Below are 17,600 nucleotides of genomic sequence, written 5' to 3'. Positions count from 1 at the left end.
AGCCTGTTTCCCAGGGGAGGCCTGTGGGTGCTGGGGGGCTCCAGAGCGGTCAGGCAGGGAGATGCAGGGCACGCGCAGGGAGGGGCTTCAGGGCTACTGGGGGCCGCGGAGCCCGCACGCTTATAGCCGGGGGCGGGCGGAGCGCTTAGCGCGGCGGGCAGGGAGGGCAGGGCGGGCAGGGCGGGGGGGGGGAGGAGGGCGGCCGGCCAGGCCAAGGGGGGGCACCCCTCCCCGGGAAGGAGGCGGGGGAACGACGGCGACCCGGCCGCCAGGACTGCACCGCCCGGGCTGTCAAGCGCGGGGGGCGGGCGGGAGGAAGGGGTGGAGGTGCAAGGGGAGGAGGGCTGGCACCGGAGCGCCGCGGTGTCGGTGCAATAAAAATGCATCCCATGGAACTGCCCATGGAGAAGGACGGGACCGGGACGCGGCGGCCAGAAGAGGTGGTGAAGGCGGAGGAGGACACCCGGGAGGCGGCGGCGGCGGCGGCAGGGAAGTGAAAGGTCTCGCAAAGTTCAGTGGAGGCTGCAGGCGGCGAGCCCCGGGCTAGCAGTGGCGGTGGAGCCCGCAGGACCCGCTCGGCGGGGCAGCGCGGCTAGACTGGCTATGGTCCCGGGGCTGCCGCCGCCCCCGAGGTGCCCGGGCCCCGCCAGTCCGGTGCGCGAGGGTCACCCTGCCGCCCCGCGCGGCCCGGGTCAGCGGCCCCGCGCCGCAGGCGCCGACTGATCGAGTTCGCCGCAGGAGCGGAAGAAATCCTCCTCCAGCGGACCTGCTGGTGCTTCGTCTCGCAGCCAAGAGGTCCCGGCTGCCCGCACCCGGCCAGCCCAGCTGCTCCCGGCTGCTCCCGGCTGCTCCCGGCCATGGGGAGCTGCGCGCGGCTGCTGCTGCTCTGGGGCTGCTCGGCTGTGGCCGCAGGTGGGTGGTGACGCGGCCGGGCCCCCTCCCCCTTCCCTGGCTCTCTGGGTTTCTCTGCTCCGGACTTGGGATTGCTTGGGAGGCAGGGCTGGGAGCGCCAAGCTGGGCTCCTGACGATGGAACCAGTGGCCATGTTCCGCCTCCTTTCCCGGGGCTCCGCAGTTGCAAATCCTGTTGATCCCCGCCTCTTCCCCCTCCCCAACTGAGACACATTCGCTCCAGGATCACCGAATATTCCTGGGTGCGCCCCGCGGAAGATGCTGCGGCCAGGGATTCTTGCTCAATGAGGCTTCTTTTAAAAAGCAAAACAAAACCAAAAAACTGCCTTTGCACTTTGTGAAGGAACAAAGGACTCAGCTCACCATATCCTGGCTCTTCATGGGCTGAGGAATGATGAGGAGAGGGTAACCAGGGCAACCCTAGGTGCACGTGGGCCTCGTGGCGGTCCCTCTTGTCCAGCGATCCCTGACTTTGTGCTGGGCACTAAGGGGGCCAGGTAGGGAACACCTGGGGGTGGGGGTATGCTCCTTATGCCTGGAGCAGTGACTGGTGGGACGCAGTGGGAACCTCGAGCTGGCTGGTCGCCCTGGATGTGCGCAGAGCTGGCTGGCCCCAGGGTGAGCTGGTACCCTGGTCGGCCAAGGCTCTGTGGGAGGTCGGAGGCGGGTCTGCTCCCTGTCTGGGTAACTGGACAGCCAGCAGAGGCGTCATCATATGCCCCCTCCTACTCTCTCCTGTCTCTCTGGATGTGCTAGGCTACTACTCATTTCCAGCTCACTGTTGCAAAAGGCAGGAAGGAGCCCCTTCTACTTCTCTCCCTCCCTCTCACGGGTCACCTGAATTCCAATTGGGTACAAGTGCAGCTGGAGGTGTGAGGAGTGAGAGGCTCCACAGTATCAGAAAGAGAGTGGGGCCAGGAGGGGCAAATAGGGGCAGGGAAGCCATGTGGCTCACATTCCTTCTCTTGGCTTCTTCCACTCTATGCTGAGAGTCTCCAGCCCTTGTACCCAGCAGGGTCTGCATTCCAAATCAGCTACAGGAGCATCCTTGGCTGCAGTCACTTCTGGGCTCTCCCAGTATCTTGCTGGCTGATTCATGTGACTCCAAGTCACTTCTAGATAAACAATTTAGGAGCATGTTAATTTTACTATCTAGGTCTTCCCCTCCCCAGGGGTCTTTCCAGAATCAAGATTTCACTGTAACTCTTCTACTTCCGTACTTCTCCACGCCCCCACTCCCCCAACCCCCAACCAACATGGCAACCTTCACAAACCTCTCGTTGTTCAAAATGGCATGATGGCCAAGACCTGCAGGCCATCAGGACAGGGTGCATAGACATCCCAGGGCCAGTGTTTCCAGGCTGAGATACTTGCACAAGCAGTAGATGCTCTTCCCCGAAAGGCTTTATAGGTGAGTCATAGCCGATTGTGTGTGTTTGTGGGATTCCGGCCACAAGCGGCTGTTGCCCCAGCTAGCAGGACAAGATGCATTCTACACTGTCTGCATTTGACATGTAAGAAATAAAGCTTCAAATGTAGCCCTTCATTTTGGCAGCCAGCCTGGAAGTGCAGGAGTGGGGTTGGGAGGGAGCAGGCAGGGATGGACAGCAGGCAAGCAACCTGTCTGCACTTGAGTAGAAACCGTCTTTTGGCTTCCTATGACACTGCCGTGATAACAGTTCAGGGGCTGCTACCTCCTCAACAGAAATCACCCAATGAGTTAGACTGGGGCAGTGGGGGTGGGTGGGGGGTTGATTCCCTTTGCTTGAAATGGTTGGTTTTGTGTCAGGGAAACAATGCAAACAGAACCCAAGGGAAAGATTATACTAGGTAGTCAGGATGTTCCTTAGTGAATACTGCTTATCATTTGGAGTCATCTGGAAGCATCATGTTCTGTTGGCCCTCCCTTCAGGAGGAGGAGTTCGTGACCTGGAGAAGGTGTTTTGCCTCAGGGATAGTGGTTGAAGGTACTTCCAGGGGGCTGTCCGTAAGTGCTCTCCTGTTAAACATACAGGTGAACTACTGCATCACCCATCATAGGTAGGGCATTTGTCACACAGAGAACATGTAAAATAGACCTCTGTGTCTTTTGGCAGTTTAGAGAAGGTTCTTTTCTTCCCCCACGATTTATATTTACTTCATATCAGCCATGCTATTACATAGCTGGGATCCAGCCATTTCTAGCTTTGCTTCCCCCCATGAGATTCTGTGGTATATGTATTATATGCCTCATTCCATCTTCCCTAGAGAGTCAGTCCCATCCCCAGCTTAAAAATACAAAGAAAATGGAATTCTACATGTTCTCCTAAATGCATTTCTCTTATTAAACATGTCAGATAATGCTAAGAACCCAAATTACAACTGGAAGACACAGTGAGGCGATCTTACTTTGGCACAAAGCCATGACTTGTAAAGATGATTTTGTTTCAAAGGCAGAGCATGTTTAGAAAAAGAGCACTTTTAAACTGTCACATAATGCATAATAATTAATAATAAAAAAAAAGAAGCCCTGAACCAAGCTTTCATTCCCTCTGCCTCACTGAACACCAAGTGGGACAGAATGGACTGTAACTCTAGGTCTGAAGGGAACAACTAACTGTCTGAATAATACTAGATGGGACTGACCCTCATCTAGGAGTAAACGGGTTCTCCCTTTGGTGATATAATTTCGTTGTTCTCCGAAACAGACCAGAATACTATCCCTCCACAAGTAAGGTAGACCAGAGGCTGAGGTTTTTTTCTACATTCTTTCTCCCTTTCTCTAAAGCTGCTATGTGTTTCTTCTGGTATTTTCCTGGTAATCAAGATGAAACTAGTATGTAAGTCATGCATCATTAATAGTCCAGAAGACCAAAACCAATAAACCACATAGAATCAATTAAAAAAAAAAAGAAAGAAAAAGAAAAAGAGCACTTTTCACAAGTGTTAGGCCAGTATTCCTCATGTGGCTATCAGCACTTTCCTCTCTCTCTCTCTACCTGACATCACTCTCTTTGCCTATGTGAATTTTACAAAAGAACATAGAAATCAAATTCATGCATGTGTGCAAACACGAATGCCCTCAGAGTACAGAGCAGTGGTTGTGATCACATAATTGGGTGAAATTTCTGCATTGCTGCAGGTCTCAGTTGCTTTGGGGGGTGCCTTGCTGGTGGTTAGATGGATTGGGATAAGGGAGAAGCTGTCGGCATGGCTTTCTTTGAATGACACAAGATTTCCCTTTCTTAGGACTGAGTGGAGTAGCTGGAGCAAGTTCCCGCTGTGAAAAAGCCTGCAACCCTCGAATGGGCAATTTGGCTTTGGGGAGAAGACTCTGGGCAGATACCACATGTGGTCAGAACGCTACAGAACTGTACTGTTTCTACAGCGAGAATGCCGATCTCACCTGCCGGCAACCCAAATGTGACAAGTGCAATGCTGCCCATCCCCACCTGGCTCACCTGCCATCAGCCATGGCAGATTCCTCCTTCCGGTTCCCACGCACGTGGTGGCAGTCTGCAGAGGATGTTCACAGAGAAAAGATTCAGTTAGACTTGGAAGCTGAATTCTACTTCACCCACCTCATTATGGTGTTCAAGTCCCCCCGACCAGCAGCCATGGTGTTGGACCGGTCTCAGGACTTTGGGAAGACCTGGAAGCCTTACAAATACTTTGCAACCAACTGCTCGGCGATGTTCGGCCTGGAAGATGACGTTGTCAAGAAAGGGGCTCTCTGTACTTCTAGATACTCCAGTCCTTTCCCATGCACTGGAGGAGAGGTAAGGGTACCTGTTTCACTGTATGCTGTTAAAGAAGGCAGAAAAATGTGACCAGCCCACTTTTTTTCCTAAGCATGCAGCTATACTTGTAGCAGCATGAAGGAAATTAAAATTTTTCATGAGCTTTATTTGTTGTAAATTCTCTCTCACCCTTAAACATGCATGTGCAGTCATTTGGGAACAGATGGCACACTGACTGGATTTGAGTCTGAACTCTGAGAGTTTGCAAGATTTCATATTAAGCAATGAGGAGACACACATCAGCACTGCATTGAGAAGTTTAAAAGCTCCTGATGGGGGCTTACTTGGTGGCATAACTGGCACATCTTGTGCCTGTGTGCCAGCATCCCATATGGGTGCCAGTTGGTGTTCCAACTGCTCTATTTCTGATCTAGCTTCCTGCCTATTGCCTAGGAAAGCAGCAGAGGAGTGCACAAGTCCTTGGGTCCCTGGCTCCTGGCTTCAGATTGGCCCAGCTCTGGCTGTTGCAGACATTTGGGGAGTGAACCAGTGGATGGAAGATCTGTCTCTCTGTCTCTCCTTCTCTCTGTCAAAACTGTCTTTCAAATAAAAGGAAAGAATAAAAGTTCCTGATGTTCCTAGTTAGCTGGACTGCTCACAGGGCTTCTGAAGAAGGGGAGGAAGGAGTGTTATTGAGACAGCCTATTCTCAGAGCCCGCATTGGCATCTTCCTGGTTCCATTTGCATAGATAGGAAGTAAACAGAAGCAGAACCAGGGGAGGAAAGGAAAGCTCATCTTTATCAGAAGGAAACTCACAGATGACAGTGATTTTCAGATTCCAAGAGTGCAGAGCATGCACGCCAAGGTGGGTTCTTTTGCAACACCAAGATGCCCTTTAGGCTCATAGACACATGAGTTCCAGTGCAGGGGCTTGCAACCATCATTCTGCCAAACTGCCCACCTAGCACCATTTCTGCATATGGTGTTTTCTCTCTGCTCCCCAGCTCCCTTCACCGAAGGGGGAAATGGGTCTTTTTAAACTTGACCTGGATAGGTCCCAAATTGTTTTCCCTGAGCTGAGACCATTCAGAGAAAATCAGCTGAAAGCAAGTTATAAGTGTAGAATGCCTCCAATAAGTAGATTAAGAAATATTGACTAGAGGGGCTGGTGTTGTGGCACAGTGCTTTAAGTCACTGCCAACTATGCCAACATCTCATGTTGAAACACTGGTTTGAATCCCAGCTACTCAGTTGCTGATCTAGCTTTACATTAATGCACCTAGGATGGCAGGAGAAGTTGGACCAAGGACCCTGCCAGGTACAACGGAGACCCTGAGGAGTTCCAGAACCTTGTGACCATCTTGGGAGAGAACCAGTACATGGAATGTCTGTCTGTCTCTCTCTCTCTCTCTCTCTCTCCTTGCCTTTCAAATGAATAAGTCTTTAAAAAAGAAGAAGAAAAATATTGATTTTGAAATAAAAGAGCAATCTTTTACACTCAGTTCATGAACTTATAGAATAGCTTCTCAGTTGGCAGTAACCCCCCTCAGGGGGACAACAGGACATGTAACAGCAGCCAATTTGGTATGGGAACTGGTGGGAGTGCTTGTGTCTATGGAAATCCCCCTCACTATTATTGCTTTGTTATTTTTTCCCCCAGATGTTTTTTAAAACTTATTTATTTGAAAGGCAGAGTTACAGAGAGGGAGAGGCAGAGAACGAGAGAAAGTCTTCCATGCACCCCCCTCCAAATGGCAAAAGCCAGTAGTCTGGAGCATCCACTGGCTCTGGAGCATTGGTCCTGGTCCAGGTGCATTTACCACAGTGCCGGCCCTGCCCCGAGGAGACCCCCAGTAACAGTGCTGCTGTCACCAGCCCCCAGGGTCCCTGGCACCAGCAGCCCACCAGCTGTTTCCACTCTCCTTTCTGTTGCCTGAAGGCTTACCCCTGTCATATTAGACTTGCAAAGATACCAGGACAGGAAAGAATCAGGTAAGTGAAGACACATTGTTTCCCTATGTGGGGAATACTTTGTGTTGAAAAGTAGTGAATGGCTTAACCTCTCCAATGGCTTTGGAATTGAGCCTGGGGATCTATCAGCCCCCAGCATCTCAGTGGCCCTAAGCCATGAGTATCTATGAAGCTGCAAAAACAGAGTTTGGGTAAGATGGCAGGGAAGTTCCTGAGTAGATGTCACTTTGAATGCCTGACAGTGCTCTCATAATTACTGACAGATGACTAAAGTTACATTTATCTAACCTGTGGTTGAAGCAAAACCTTTACCCTCTTTAAAGCCAGATGACTTAATGTCACCAATTCAACATACATTTAATATCCAACCTGTAAGTATTTTAAATTGTAGTTGTTAATTTAGTGGACTTATATTTTAATAGCACTTTACATGATTTTTTTTCTTTTTAAAAAAGATTTATTTCCATTGGAAAGGCAGATTTACAGAGAGAAGGAGAGACAGAGGGGGAAGATCTTTCAACTTCTGGTTCACTTCCCAAATGACTGCAATGGCTGGAGCTGAGCCGATCTAAAACCAGGAGCCAGGAGCTTTTTCCAGGTCTCCCATGCAGATGCAGGGTGCCAAGGCATTGGGCTGTCCTCAACTGCTTTCCCAAGCCACAAGCAAGGAACTGGAAGGGAAGTGGAGCAACCGGACATGAACTGGCATCAATATAGGATCCTGGCACTTGGAGGTGGAGGATTAGCCAGTTGAGCCAACGTGCTGGCCTCATGATATATTTCTTTGTAAAACTGATTGCTTGATTAATTTTATATTTGTTTGAAATACAGGGAGGGAGGGAGAGAGGGGGAAAGAGAAAGAGAGAGAGAGAGAGAGAGAAAGAGAAAGAGAGAGAGAGATACACATATAGGCAGAGATCTCTTTTCCACTGTTACATCTCTTAACTCTCTCCTTCCACAGTTACAATTGGGCCAGGACAAAGCCAGTGGCCAAGAACCCAATCCAGGTCTCCCATGTGGCAGGGCAGGGCAGGCACTACGACCCAGGTAGAGCCTTAACCACTGTGCAGAATTCCTGCCTCACCTTAATAACATGAAAACTGCCCAGTGGGATTTACGTCCCTCCTGGGCATCCATTGCAAGGATACCTTGAGACACTGTGTGTCGATTTCTTTCCTTCAACAAATAGGCTTGGGAATTAATATGGAAGTGGGCCTTCCTTCTTGATCAGAACCATAGGAAGGAGCCCTGAAATGCTCACAACTTGTGTCTTGTCTGTAGCTTTCCACCTAGTACTGAGTAGCAACCTCATTCTGTTGTAACAACTCTCTGGCATCCACCTCTAGCTCTGGAGTTCTAGTGCTCAGTAAAATAAGCCCTGAGCCCCACAGGCTTGAGTCTCAAATAAGAAATCTCCAATTTCATGTATTACTTCTATGTAATGGTAGAGTCGTACCTCTTTCTCCATTCTGTCTGAGACTTCTTACCTCGAGTATTATTCCACTACACAACATAAATACATTTGCTCTCCTGTGTTCTTTGGGCTGTCTAAGGAATTAGGCTCTTCTAATGATTTAAAGGTACCAACCTTCTGAAAGAAGTTTATAAAGACATCAATTCAAAACCCACCCAGAACATCACCTCAAGCAAAGTATTAATTTCATTGTATTTCTTTGAAAGCCAGAGAGACAGAAATCTCCCAGCCCCTGATTGTCTCCCTAGTCAAGGTCTCAAAGTCAGCGGCAGAAACACAAATTCTTCATCCATCATCTATTACTTTCCAGGGTATGCATTGAGTGGAACTGGGACTCCAACATAGTTCTTCTGATATGAGATGCAGGTTTCCCAAGCTGCAGCTTACCCACTACATCAAACATTCACACCTCCCATGCCAACAATAGGCTACTTAAAAAAAGAAAAAGATTTATTTTTATCTGAAAAGCAGGGTTACTAAGAGAAGGAAAGACAGAGAGAAAGATCTTCCATTTGCTGGTTCATTCCCTAAGTGGCCGCTTTGGTCGGAGCTGAGCTGATCTGAAGTCAGGAGCCAGGAGCTTCTTCAGGGTCTTCTACGTGAGTTCAGAGTCCTAAGGCTTTGGGGTGGTGTCCTCTACTGCTTTCCTAGGCTACAAGCAGGGGGCTGAATGGGAAGTGGATCAGCTGGGACACAAACAGGTGAACATATGGGATCCTGGCCGATGCAAAATGGATTTATCCACTAGGCTATTGCACCAGTCTTAATAGGTTACTTTTTATACCCTATGGCACATAAATTTCCTTAACTGGTCAGCAGTTTTAAAGTAAGGAATACATTGATATTCTAAAATGTGTCTTCTTTCCAGGACAAGAGATTGAGGGTCAGATTCAAGTGCCACCTTGAGCAGCATGTCTAGACAGGTGATAGAGGAAGGACTAAGTCACAGGTCTCTGAGCTTATGCCTAGTGTTTGTCCCATCAGATGCTGTTGTCTATGTTATAAACATCCAAGGACTGCTGGCAGACAAATATATCCATGTCTCTTTCTCCCCCACAGCCTCAGAGCCATTGGCTGCTGTTTGCTTGGATAGGATATGAAGACAAAATAGAATTCACCAGATGGTTTCCTCCTGAATGGTAGCAGCCTCTGAGATATTAAGGATGTTTTAGGACTAAAGGGTTTCATGGTCAAATGGTGCAGGCTGATGTCTTAGCCTGTTTCTTAGGTTTCTAACAAAACACCTGCAATTTAGAAAGAATAGACATTTATTGTGCCCAGAGTTCTGGGGCCTGAGAATAGCATGGCACCAGCATCTGCACCTGCACCTGCTTGGCATCTGGAGTGGAACTTTCTGCTACATTGTCAAACAGCAGAGAATAGCCCACGGTGAGCCCAGCAGGTGTAATATATCTCAAGTCTCTCTCTTTCTTCTCCTAAGGCCACTGATGCACTTGTGTATGCAAGCTCATGACCTCATCAAAGGATTAAGATCCCAGGACAAGAACTTTTCAGGCGACACATTCAAACCCTCACAACTGGGTTTGTCTAAGTTAAACACTGACAGCTAAACAGACATTCTTGCCATTTGTACCCTGTATCACCAAGTGAGATGTACAGAATGTAACATGCCCAAATTTATTTGGCCTTGGAAACCGACTTTTTCCAAAACTCTGGTTATTATCTCTCACTCTGGGATGAAAGGATTAGGTGTTCTCAAAACCCTGGAGAAAAGCTGAGAGCAACCCAGGACTTTCTGTGGTATGATATCAGGACTGTATCAAGAGGGGGCTTGGACTCCTGTTGAATTGCAACAGGAGATAATGATAGCCTTGACATGAGAGATGATGGATTAATTAGGATTTTTAGGATGCAAGCAGATCACCTCTGGGTACATAAAACACACGGATGTGGGATAGATATATCCAACCATTTTAGGTTCCTTTGACTCATGCTTCATAGAACTGGAAAGTTGATTATCACTGTTTTGGAAATGGTGACCCCCAAAGCAATCCTACATCATCTCCTTAGAAGTGAGCCCCGTTTGCTTCTTGCTCTGTGAACTGAACTGTTCAAAGGACTTTAGTCCAAGATGGATAGCAACCCATCAAACCACATGGATTCTGTTTCCTCCAGGGCCTGATAAAGACACTGATTGTGAAGTCAGAGGCAGGAGCAAAGAGCCAAGAACATGGGAATAAGTGGGTTTCAAAGTAAACCTTAAACAGACAAGGATTGTTGATGAGGGTGAGTTCTAGCATTTAGCACACAGCCTGCATGTAGGCAGTCCAGAAATCCTGAACAAAATGAATGAATGGACATGTGACTGGGTTGATGGTATGACAAACAGGGACAGATAAAAGGCAATCTCTTCATTTAAATGACACAGAAAGGGAAGTGAATTATCCTTGGGCAGGGGATGACACTGAGAAATCCTTGTTGCCATGGAGAACCTAATTTGCTGAAAATAGAAACAAGTTTGGGTGTAGAAAGGACAAGTAACAAAGGGTGTTAAACAGTGTTTAGTCACCCATTGGTAAAAATAAACCCCAAGCTACTATGTATCAGATCTCAATGCAGGTGCTAGAGACAAAGCCATGAATGAAGCATATACAAATTCCCTGGGGTTAGCATTGTGGCATAGTAGGTAAAGCTGCCACCGGGGATGCTGACACCCTATATGAGCACTGGTTCATGTCCTGGCTGCTCTGCCTCCACTCCAGCTCCCTGATAACAGCCTGAGGAAGCACCTAAAGGTGGCCTAGATGACTGGGCCCTGCCATCCACTGGGGAGTTCTAGAGGAAGCTCCTGGCTGCTTCAGCATCATTCACCCCTGACCTGGAAGATATTCTCTGTCTCTTTCTCTTTTCCCCTTCCTCCTCCTTCCCTTCCTTCTTCCCTCTCTCTGTGTAACTCTGACTTTCAAATAAATAAATGAAAAACAAACAAACAAGCAAACCCCAAAAACCTATCCACTCAAAACTTAGAATCTAATGCTGAAGTGAAGCAGGGACGAGGGAGATAGAAAACAAATAAAATTTGCCATGTGTCAGAGTGTGATGAGTAGTAAGAATGAATGAAAGCAGGGCAGGGGATGGGACATGCAGGCAGAGGAGCATGTGGTATTTTAAAAGTAGGTTTGAAGCATTGGAGTTTGAAGGAATGGACAATGACAAGGACTTTGAGTTCCTGGCAAGTTTTTATGAGTGATTGGTATCTATCATTAAGGGTCACAGTTCTCTCAACCTTTAGATATGGGGAAGTAAAGTTGGATATTAATGAGTGTGATACATAGTGGTAAAAATTTCCCTTGCTAATGATTCTTCCAATGAGAGCATTTGGAAAGGAAATCTAAGGGTCATCAAATGGAAACGATTATTACTCATGAGTAATGTGAAGTAGGCTGAGTTTCGGTGACTGGTCTGTAATTACTCAGCTGAAATCTCTATTTCCTGCCTTCTAGTTGATGCTATTCCCACTAACTGCACCAAGCTAAAACTGCATTGTGCCAAGTCAGATGATATAAAATACACAAAGACAACGCATGTTCCTTTCCTTCAGGGTTCTTACAACCTCCTGGGTAAGAGAGTAAACATGGTAATTTATGGACTGATTCATTAGCTAACATGAGCTAGCGTATGATTAATCTGCCAAACGTGTAGTTAATAAGCCCTTCAAGATCCAAGGATTTATTTATCTTTTGGCCATCAAAAGATTGTTTTGATACTCTCTGATAAAGTTGGTATCACACAAGTGCCAAGGAAATGATGAATTACTGAAGGTTTTTTTTTTAAGCAAGCATTTACACTTATAGTTTACTATTTTGGATTTTCAACTGAAAAGGTGAAGCCAAGTAATAACTGAGTACAAATCTTTTCTAAAACAAACAAAAAAAAAAACCCCTCTTTGATTAACTGCTTCAGTTGCTGAGAACTGCATGCCTATTCCTGCAGTAGCAGTAGCAATAGTGACAGTGGCAGCAAATGTCTCTCCAAAGTTCCCAGGGGTCAGGCCTTCTGTGAAGGGCACTGATCCCTGCTTCTCACAAGAACCTCATTATCTAGGAATCACCCCATCATATAGACATAGAAAGTGAGATACAGTAATGTATGCTTTTGAGTTCTGCATAATAAAACTCATACTTTTTACATTATATAGAAAAACTACCTATACCTAGTGAAGACTATTAGTCATGCTTTCCAAAATCATTTGAAATAAATGACACAGGGTTGGGGTAGGCTCTAGGTATTGTTGCATAGAATATTAAGCTGCTGCTTGGGATACCCCCATCACATATCTGAGGACCTGGGTTGAAGCCTCACCTCTGCTTCTTATTCAGCTTTTTTCTAATGTATTTAATTCATAAGTGCTTGTCAGTATAAGCACTTGGTCCCAGGCACCCATGTGGGAGACCCTGATGGAGTTCCTGGCTCCTGGCTTCAGCCTTTCCCAGCCGTGTCTGTGGAATGAACCAGAGAATGGAAAACTTGTCTCCCCTCAAACCACCCCAACCTGCCCTGCTGCCCTTCATTTCTCCCTTTCTTTGTGCCACTCTGTCTTTCAGAGAAATAAACTATTTTAAAATGTGTTACAGTAAACAATGAGAAAGAGTGTTACAGTTCTTTAGCATACATTAAAAATTTTTATTCATTTTTAATTTATTTATAATGGAGAAGAAAGAAAGAGAGAATGAACAGATCTTATATCCATCCACACTGGACCACTCCTCAAAACCTGTAGCAGCAGGACTAGACCAGGCTAAAACTGTCTGGGTATCTCACATGGTTGGCATGAACCCACGTTTCTGAGCCATCACCTACTGCCTCCCACGGTGCTTATCAGCAAGAAGCTACATTGGAAGAGGAGGTAGGACTTGAACCAGGCATTCCTATATGGGGTGCAGGCAACCCAAGTGGTGATTATAGCTGCGGCAAACACCACTCCCAGATTCAGCATACTTTTCATCTGATTGGTTTGTTTGGGTGGGGAATAGTGCTCATTTAGCTAGTAACTAGTTTAAGTAGTTTTTCTTTCTAAGTTGGTCATCTGATGTATTAATGTTTCCTCATGAAGAACTTTCTAGCTGTGATTCTGCTGAATTGATTTGAAAATAAAGTGAACTATATGGAGTAACTTGATGATACATACAAACAGTTCCTTCCATCTTTTAGGGGTAGAACTAGAACTATGTAACTACACATTTCCCTAAAATGCCTTTAGTTAAGGAAAACCTACAGAGAGGTGATCAATTAAAATTAGTTCAGGAAGTTACATAAACATGAGAACAATCCCAGATATTAACTCTGCCAGTGCTAATTGATTAATTTCAGAGGATGAATTTTACCTGCTAAAAGAATCCCCTTTCTAGCTATTTTAAATGGTCTGTTTGCTTTGCATTTGTTTTATTTCATGGTTCTGCTTTGTCAGTATTTGGTTCCGCTATTCTGGACTCTTTGAGAAATAAGACTAGACAATGTTGATCAATACTCATGCTAAGAAAAATTAAGGTCTGACAGTGAGGAGGAGGTGACTGGCAGTCTGGGCCTACAAGGTGGCTCTATGGGACAGAGAACACTGGAAAGCAGGGTGCAGAAGGATACCACTGATCACCTGCTGCATCCGATGGAGCATGTCAGAAGTATGATACGCAGCAAAGATAGTCCCACCCTGGAACTTGCTACCCCAGTGCATACAGCTTAATTATCATGTCCCTGTGTCCCTGTCTCTTCTATCCGATCACTTGTTGGGGAGAGTCAGTATCTTTTCTGTTGTTGTACTGGCTCCATGGCTCCCAGCCACCCAGCCCCTGCACCTAGTATAGATTCCTACAGGTCCTAGAGTGTCAAAAATATATCTGTTGAACTGAATGTAATGGAAGTAATTATAAAATAACACTGTGTTTATTAGCTATGTTAGATGTTTCACAAATACCAAATACTGATACTTGTTTAACTGAATTATATTGACAGTAATTATAAAATAATGGTGTTATTAACTGCTAGATGTTATACAAACACTAAATACTGATACTTTCATAGTCATGATTCATTCTTCTTTCTGTATATATTTATATGACATCTCCTCCATGCTGGGATTTTAGATGTGAAGTAAACAGTCAAAATTTCCTTCCCTTGAGTTCAAAGTCAATTTGAATCACAAAAATCATTAATGTTTGCTCTGAGCAATATAGCAAACACCTGGTTATTTTCAGTTGAGGGGTGATACCATCACTTACTGTGTGTTAAGAAAAGACCAGAGAGGGAAGCGGGGGGATCAGTTAGATTCCTGAAGCAGTTGCTCAGGCTACATCTACTGGTATATGCACAGAGAGTAGAACTGGAAATGGTGGGGACTGGCATGTAGTGCAGGGCATTAAGCTGCAGCCTGTGATACTGGCATCTTATGAGTGCTAGTTCAAGTTCTGGCTGTTCTGCTTCCAAGCTAGCACCCCACTAATGTTCCTGGGACAGTAGGGAAGATGGCCCAAGTGTTGGGCCCCTGTCACCCACGTGGGAGACCCAGCTGGAGTTCTGGGCTTGTGGCTTCAGCAAGGCCAGCCCCAGTAATGTGGCCATGTGGATGGTAGATCTCTGTCTGACTTTCCCTATCTCTGTAATTCTGCCTTTCAAACGAACAAATATTTTTTTAAAAAAAACTTTTAAAAATTGAAGATGGTAAAAAGAGCTTGAATTCTGAATCTGTTTGAGAGATTCTCCAACATTTGCTGATAGATTGAATATGATAGATATCTGAGAGAAGTGAGAGGCTGAAAATGACATGTATCATATAGAGATAAGACTGTTTAACCTGAGCATTCAGAAGAGTGTTATAGCAACACCAATAGGGTGGAGATGGCTCTAGGGGCAGCATATTTGGTGGGGAACACCAGGAGCTCATTTTTAGACATTTAAGGGGAGGTGCCTGACAGACATCTAAGTAGAGATACTGGGGATGTGATTGGATCTTTGAGCTCAGAGGAGTGGTCTGGCTCAAATATATAGGGGTCCTTAGTGTAGAGTTAACCTATAAAGCTAGGAAAGTTAATATCCTTGTCAGGGGAGTGGGTGGAAATAGAAAAGTGGAAGGTTTGAGAACCGAATGCAGGGAGGGCGAGGGGGAGGATGCTGTCCCTTCTGAGAAAAGACTTTCATAATTCCCCAGGTACATGCCCAAAGCCCAGTCCTAGTTATCTCTGAGTGCAGCTGTTCTTTGATTCAGCCACACTGTGAATTCAATACCACCAAGTTGCCACAGTCAGAATGGTGGGTATGAATTCTAAAATCATAAACGAGAGGGAAACTGGGAATGGCCGCTTTAGGTTTTCAAGAGGCAGATTAGATCAGGCAAGGGACAGGACTGCATTAACTAGGCAATAAGCGATGATGGAAAGCAGTTAGAATGCTACACTGCAGGAGAAAGAGCTGCAGGAATATCTGGCTGAAGGTTGATTTTAGGACTCTTTAGATTTTTAGAGCCTCATCTTCCACTTCACCTTGACTCATGCAACTTTTCATCTTATTCTGACACAAAATTCCAGTGACAGGAGTAATTTTTGGGGGAATTCCTTTGGGTTATCACCATATGGTAAACAAAGTGAAAATACTGTGTTGTATTTTTTTTATAATTATTATTTTGGCTTAGTCCATTAGGAAATCTGATTTTCAGAATCAAAGTGGGCCCAGTGCAGTAGCCTAGTGGCTTAAGTTCTCACCTTGCATGTACTGGCATCCTATATGGGAACTGGTTCATATCCTGGCTGCTCCATTTCCCATTCAGCTCCCTGCTTGTGGCCTGGGAAAGTAGTGGAGGATGGTCCAAAGCCTTGGGACCCTGTACCACATGGAAGACCTGGAAGAAGCTCCTGGCTCCTGGCTCTTGAATTCAGATCAGCTCAGCTCCGGCTGTTGTGGCCAGTTGGGGAGTGAACCAATTGGATGGAAGATCCTTCCCTCTGTCTCTCCTCTCTGTAAATCTTCCTTTCCAGTAAAAGAAAAAAAAAAAAGAATCAAAGCAGGGAAAACCCAAAGATGGAGAGAAAGTACGTAAGGCAGGGACTGGACAATGAGTCCCTTTGAAGTAAATGTGCTTCCGTTTTCACAATTTGAATATAAAGATTTTTTAAAAATATGATTAATGTTCTCCTTTAGAGATCTTTGTAGAATGAATGGTGCTAGTTTCTGAGCTGGGCCTTCCAGGTGTATCTCCTCTCATTCTAAGACACATTCCTTTCCTGGATGGTTTCTCTTGCTAATGAACATGCAGACAAAGCAGCAGCCTTCTCTCCATGGTTCCTTCCCCTTCCTTACCTTCCTGCAAGAGGCAGAGGCGGCATCTTCCTGGCCCTCCACTGTCCTCTGACGGGACTTTACACTTCTATAATCACAGTTCCTAAAACAGGAGAATCATTATGAAAAATAGTTGGATGCTTTCTGCATGACCTCATGTTCATTTGGGATAGCATTGTGTCTTTTGGCTGCTACTGAAAAGGGCTTCTCTCTTTTAAAATGGAAGAGAAAAAATATGATCATCCTCTTGTACTGCTTGTTAGTCTGTGCTAAGAAATTTGTGTCTCTTTTTATTTCAGCCAACTTGGTCCTTTCAGGACCTCTTGCCCTCAGAGCTGTCCCACTCTGGGTCCCAATACGGAGTCATCTGCCCCCACCTCCAAATAAAAATTAAGATAAATGGAGGATCCATCACAAAGTTCAGGAGACCATAGAGGAACCCCCATCTTTAGTAACAATAGCCCCCCTTTTGATGCTTATGAAAGTTAAGAAGGGGAACCATTTCTGAGGTATGAGTAGGGTGAGACATACTGACCATGTAGTTTGCAAAAACAAATGTCATGTTAATCCAAAAAGTAAAAAAAATACATTCAATTTTAAGAACTCAAACACGCCAAAAATCAAGTAATGGCCAACTGCTGCTTCTCATTTCTCTTACTCCTGATGGACTTTATTCCTAGCTGTTACTTTTGGTCATTTCTCTTTGTCATTTTTCACTTCTTTCCTCAAAGCACTTGTTTATATCACTTGCAACAGTTGATTTATTTTTCCTTTGGCTCCTGTTTAGATGCAAAAATGGTCTCAATCCTAGACTTTTCCATCAGTTCTGTCAACCCCACAACGCCTTGGGTTTCCCTGGATATATCCTGATGTTCACCTTCGTGTTCCTTCTCATGGACAACTGTGCTCTATTGGAGAAAGTAACATATTGTACTGAAAGATGCCTCTATTTGTCTTTGTGTTTTTCTCTCTAGTTGGCTCTCAAACATCCCTGGGAATCCTCCCTTTCATTGCTGTGGAGACTTTTTTTTTAAAAGAACTTCATTTTATTTTTGATGATGTTACATAGTTGAGAAGGATACATGCCCATGTGGACCACCAATCAGGGAAGGAAGGGTCAAGGAATGAGGGAAAGTGGGTGAGACAATTGCTTCCAATCTTTTTTTTTCTTCCTGTATCTGTGGGAGGAGGGGAGAGGAGGGGTGAGGGCTGCTTCCAGCATCCTAACCACATCAGTA

At 45.8% G+C, this 17,600-nt stretch overlaps 1 protein-coding gene across 2 annotated transcripts in view; it reads left to right on the top strand.

The window, feature by feature from the left end:
* The first annotated feature begins 322 nt into the window (after nt 1-322).
* NTN4 (netrin 4) overlaps nt 323-17,600 on the top strand; it is a 114,906-nt gene continuing 97,628 nt past the window's right edge. For both annotated transcript variants that reach the window (XM_058673675.1, XM_004583113.4), the window contains exons 1-2: nt 323-912; nt 4,140-4,669. In XM_058673675.1, coding sequence (XP_058529658.1) covers nt 858-912; nt 4,140-4,669 — 585 coding nt within the window. In that variant the 5' untranslated portion in view covers nt 323-857. The remainder of the gene's footprint in view (nt 913-4,139; nt 4,670-17,600) is intronic.

Source organism: Ochotona princeps, chromosome 15 (genome assembly GCF_030435755.1).
Source record: "Ochotona princeps isolate mOchPri1 chromosome 15, mOchPri1.hap1, whole genome shotgun sequence".
In the NCBI taxonomy this organism is placed as follows: domain Eukaryota; kingdom Metazoa; phylum Chordata; class Mammalia; order Lagomorpha; family Ochotonidae; genus Ochotona; species Ochotona princeps.
Note: the sequence above shows the minus strand (reverse complement) of the source record. Positions and strands in the feature narration are given on the sequence as shown.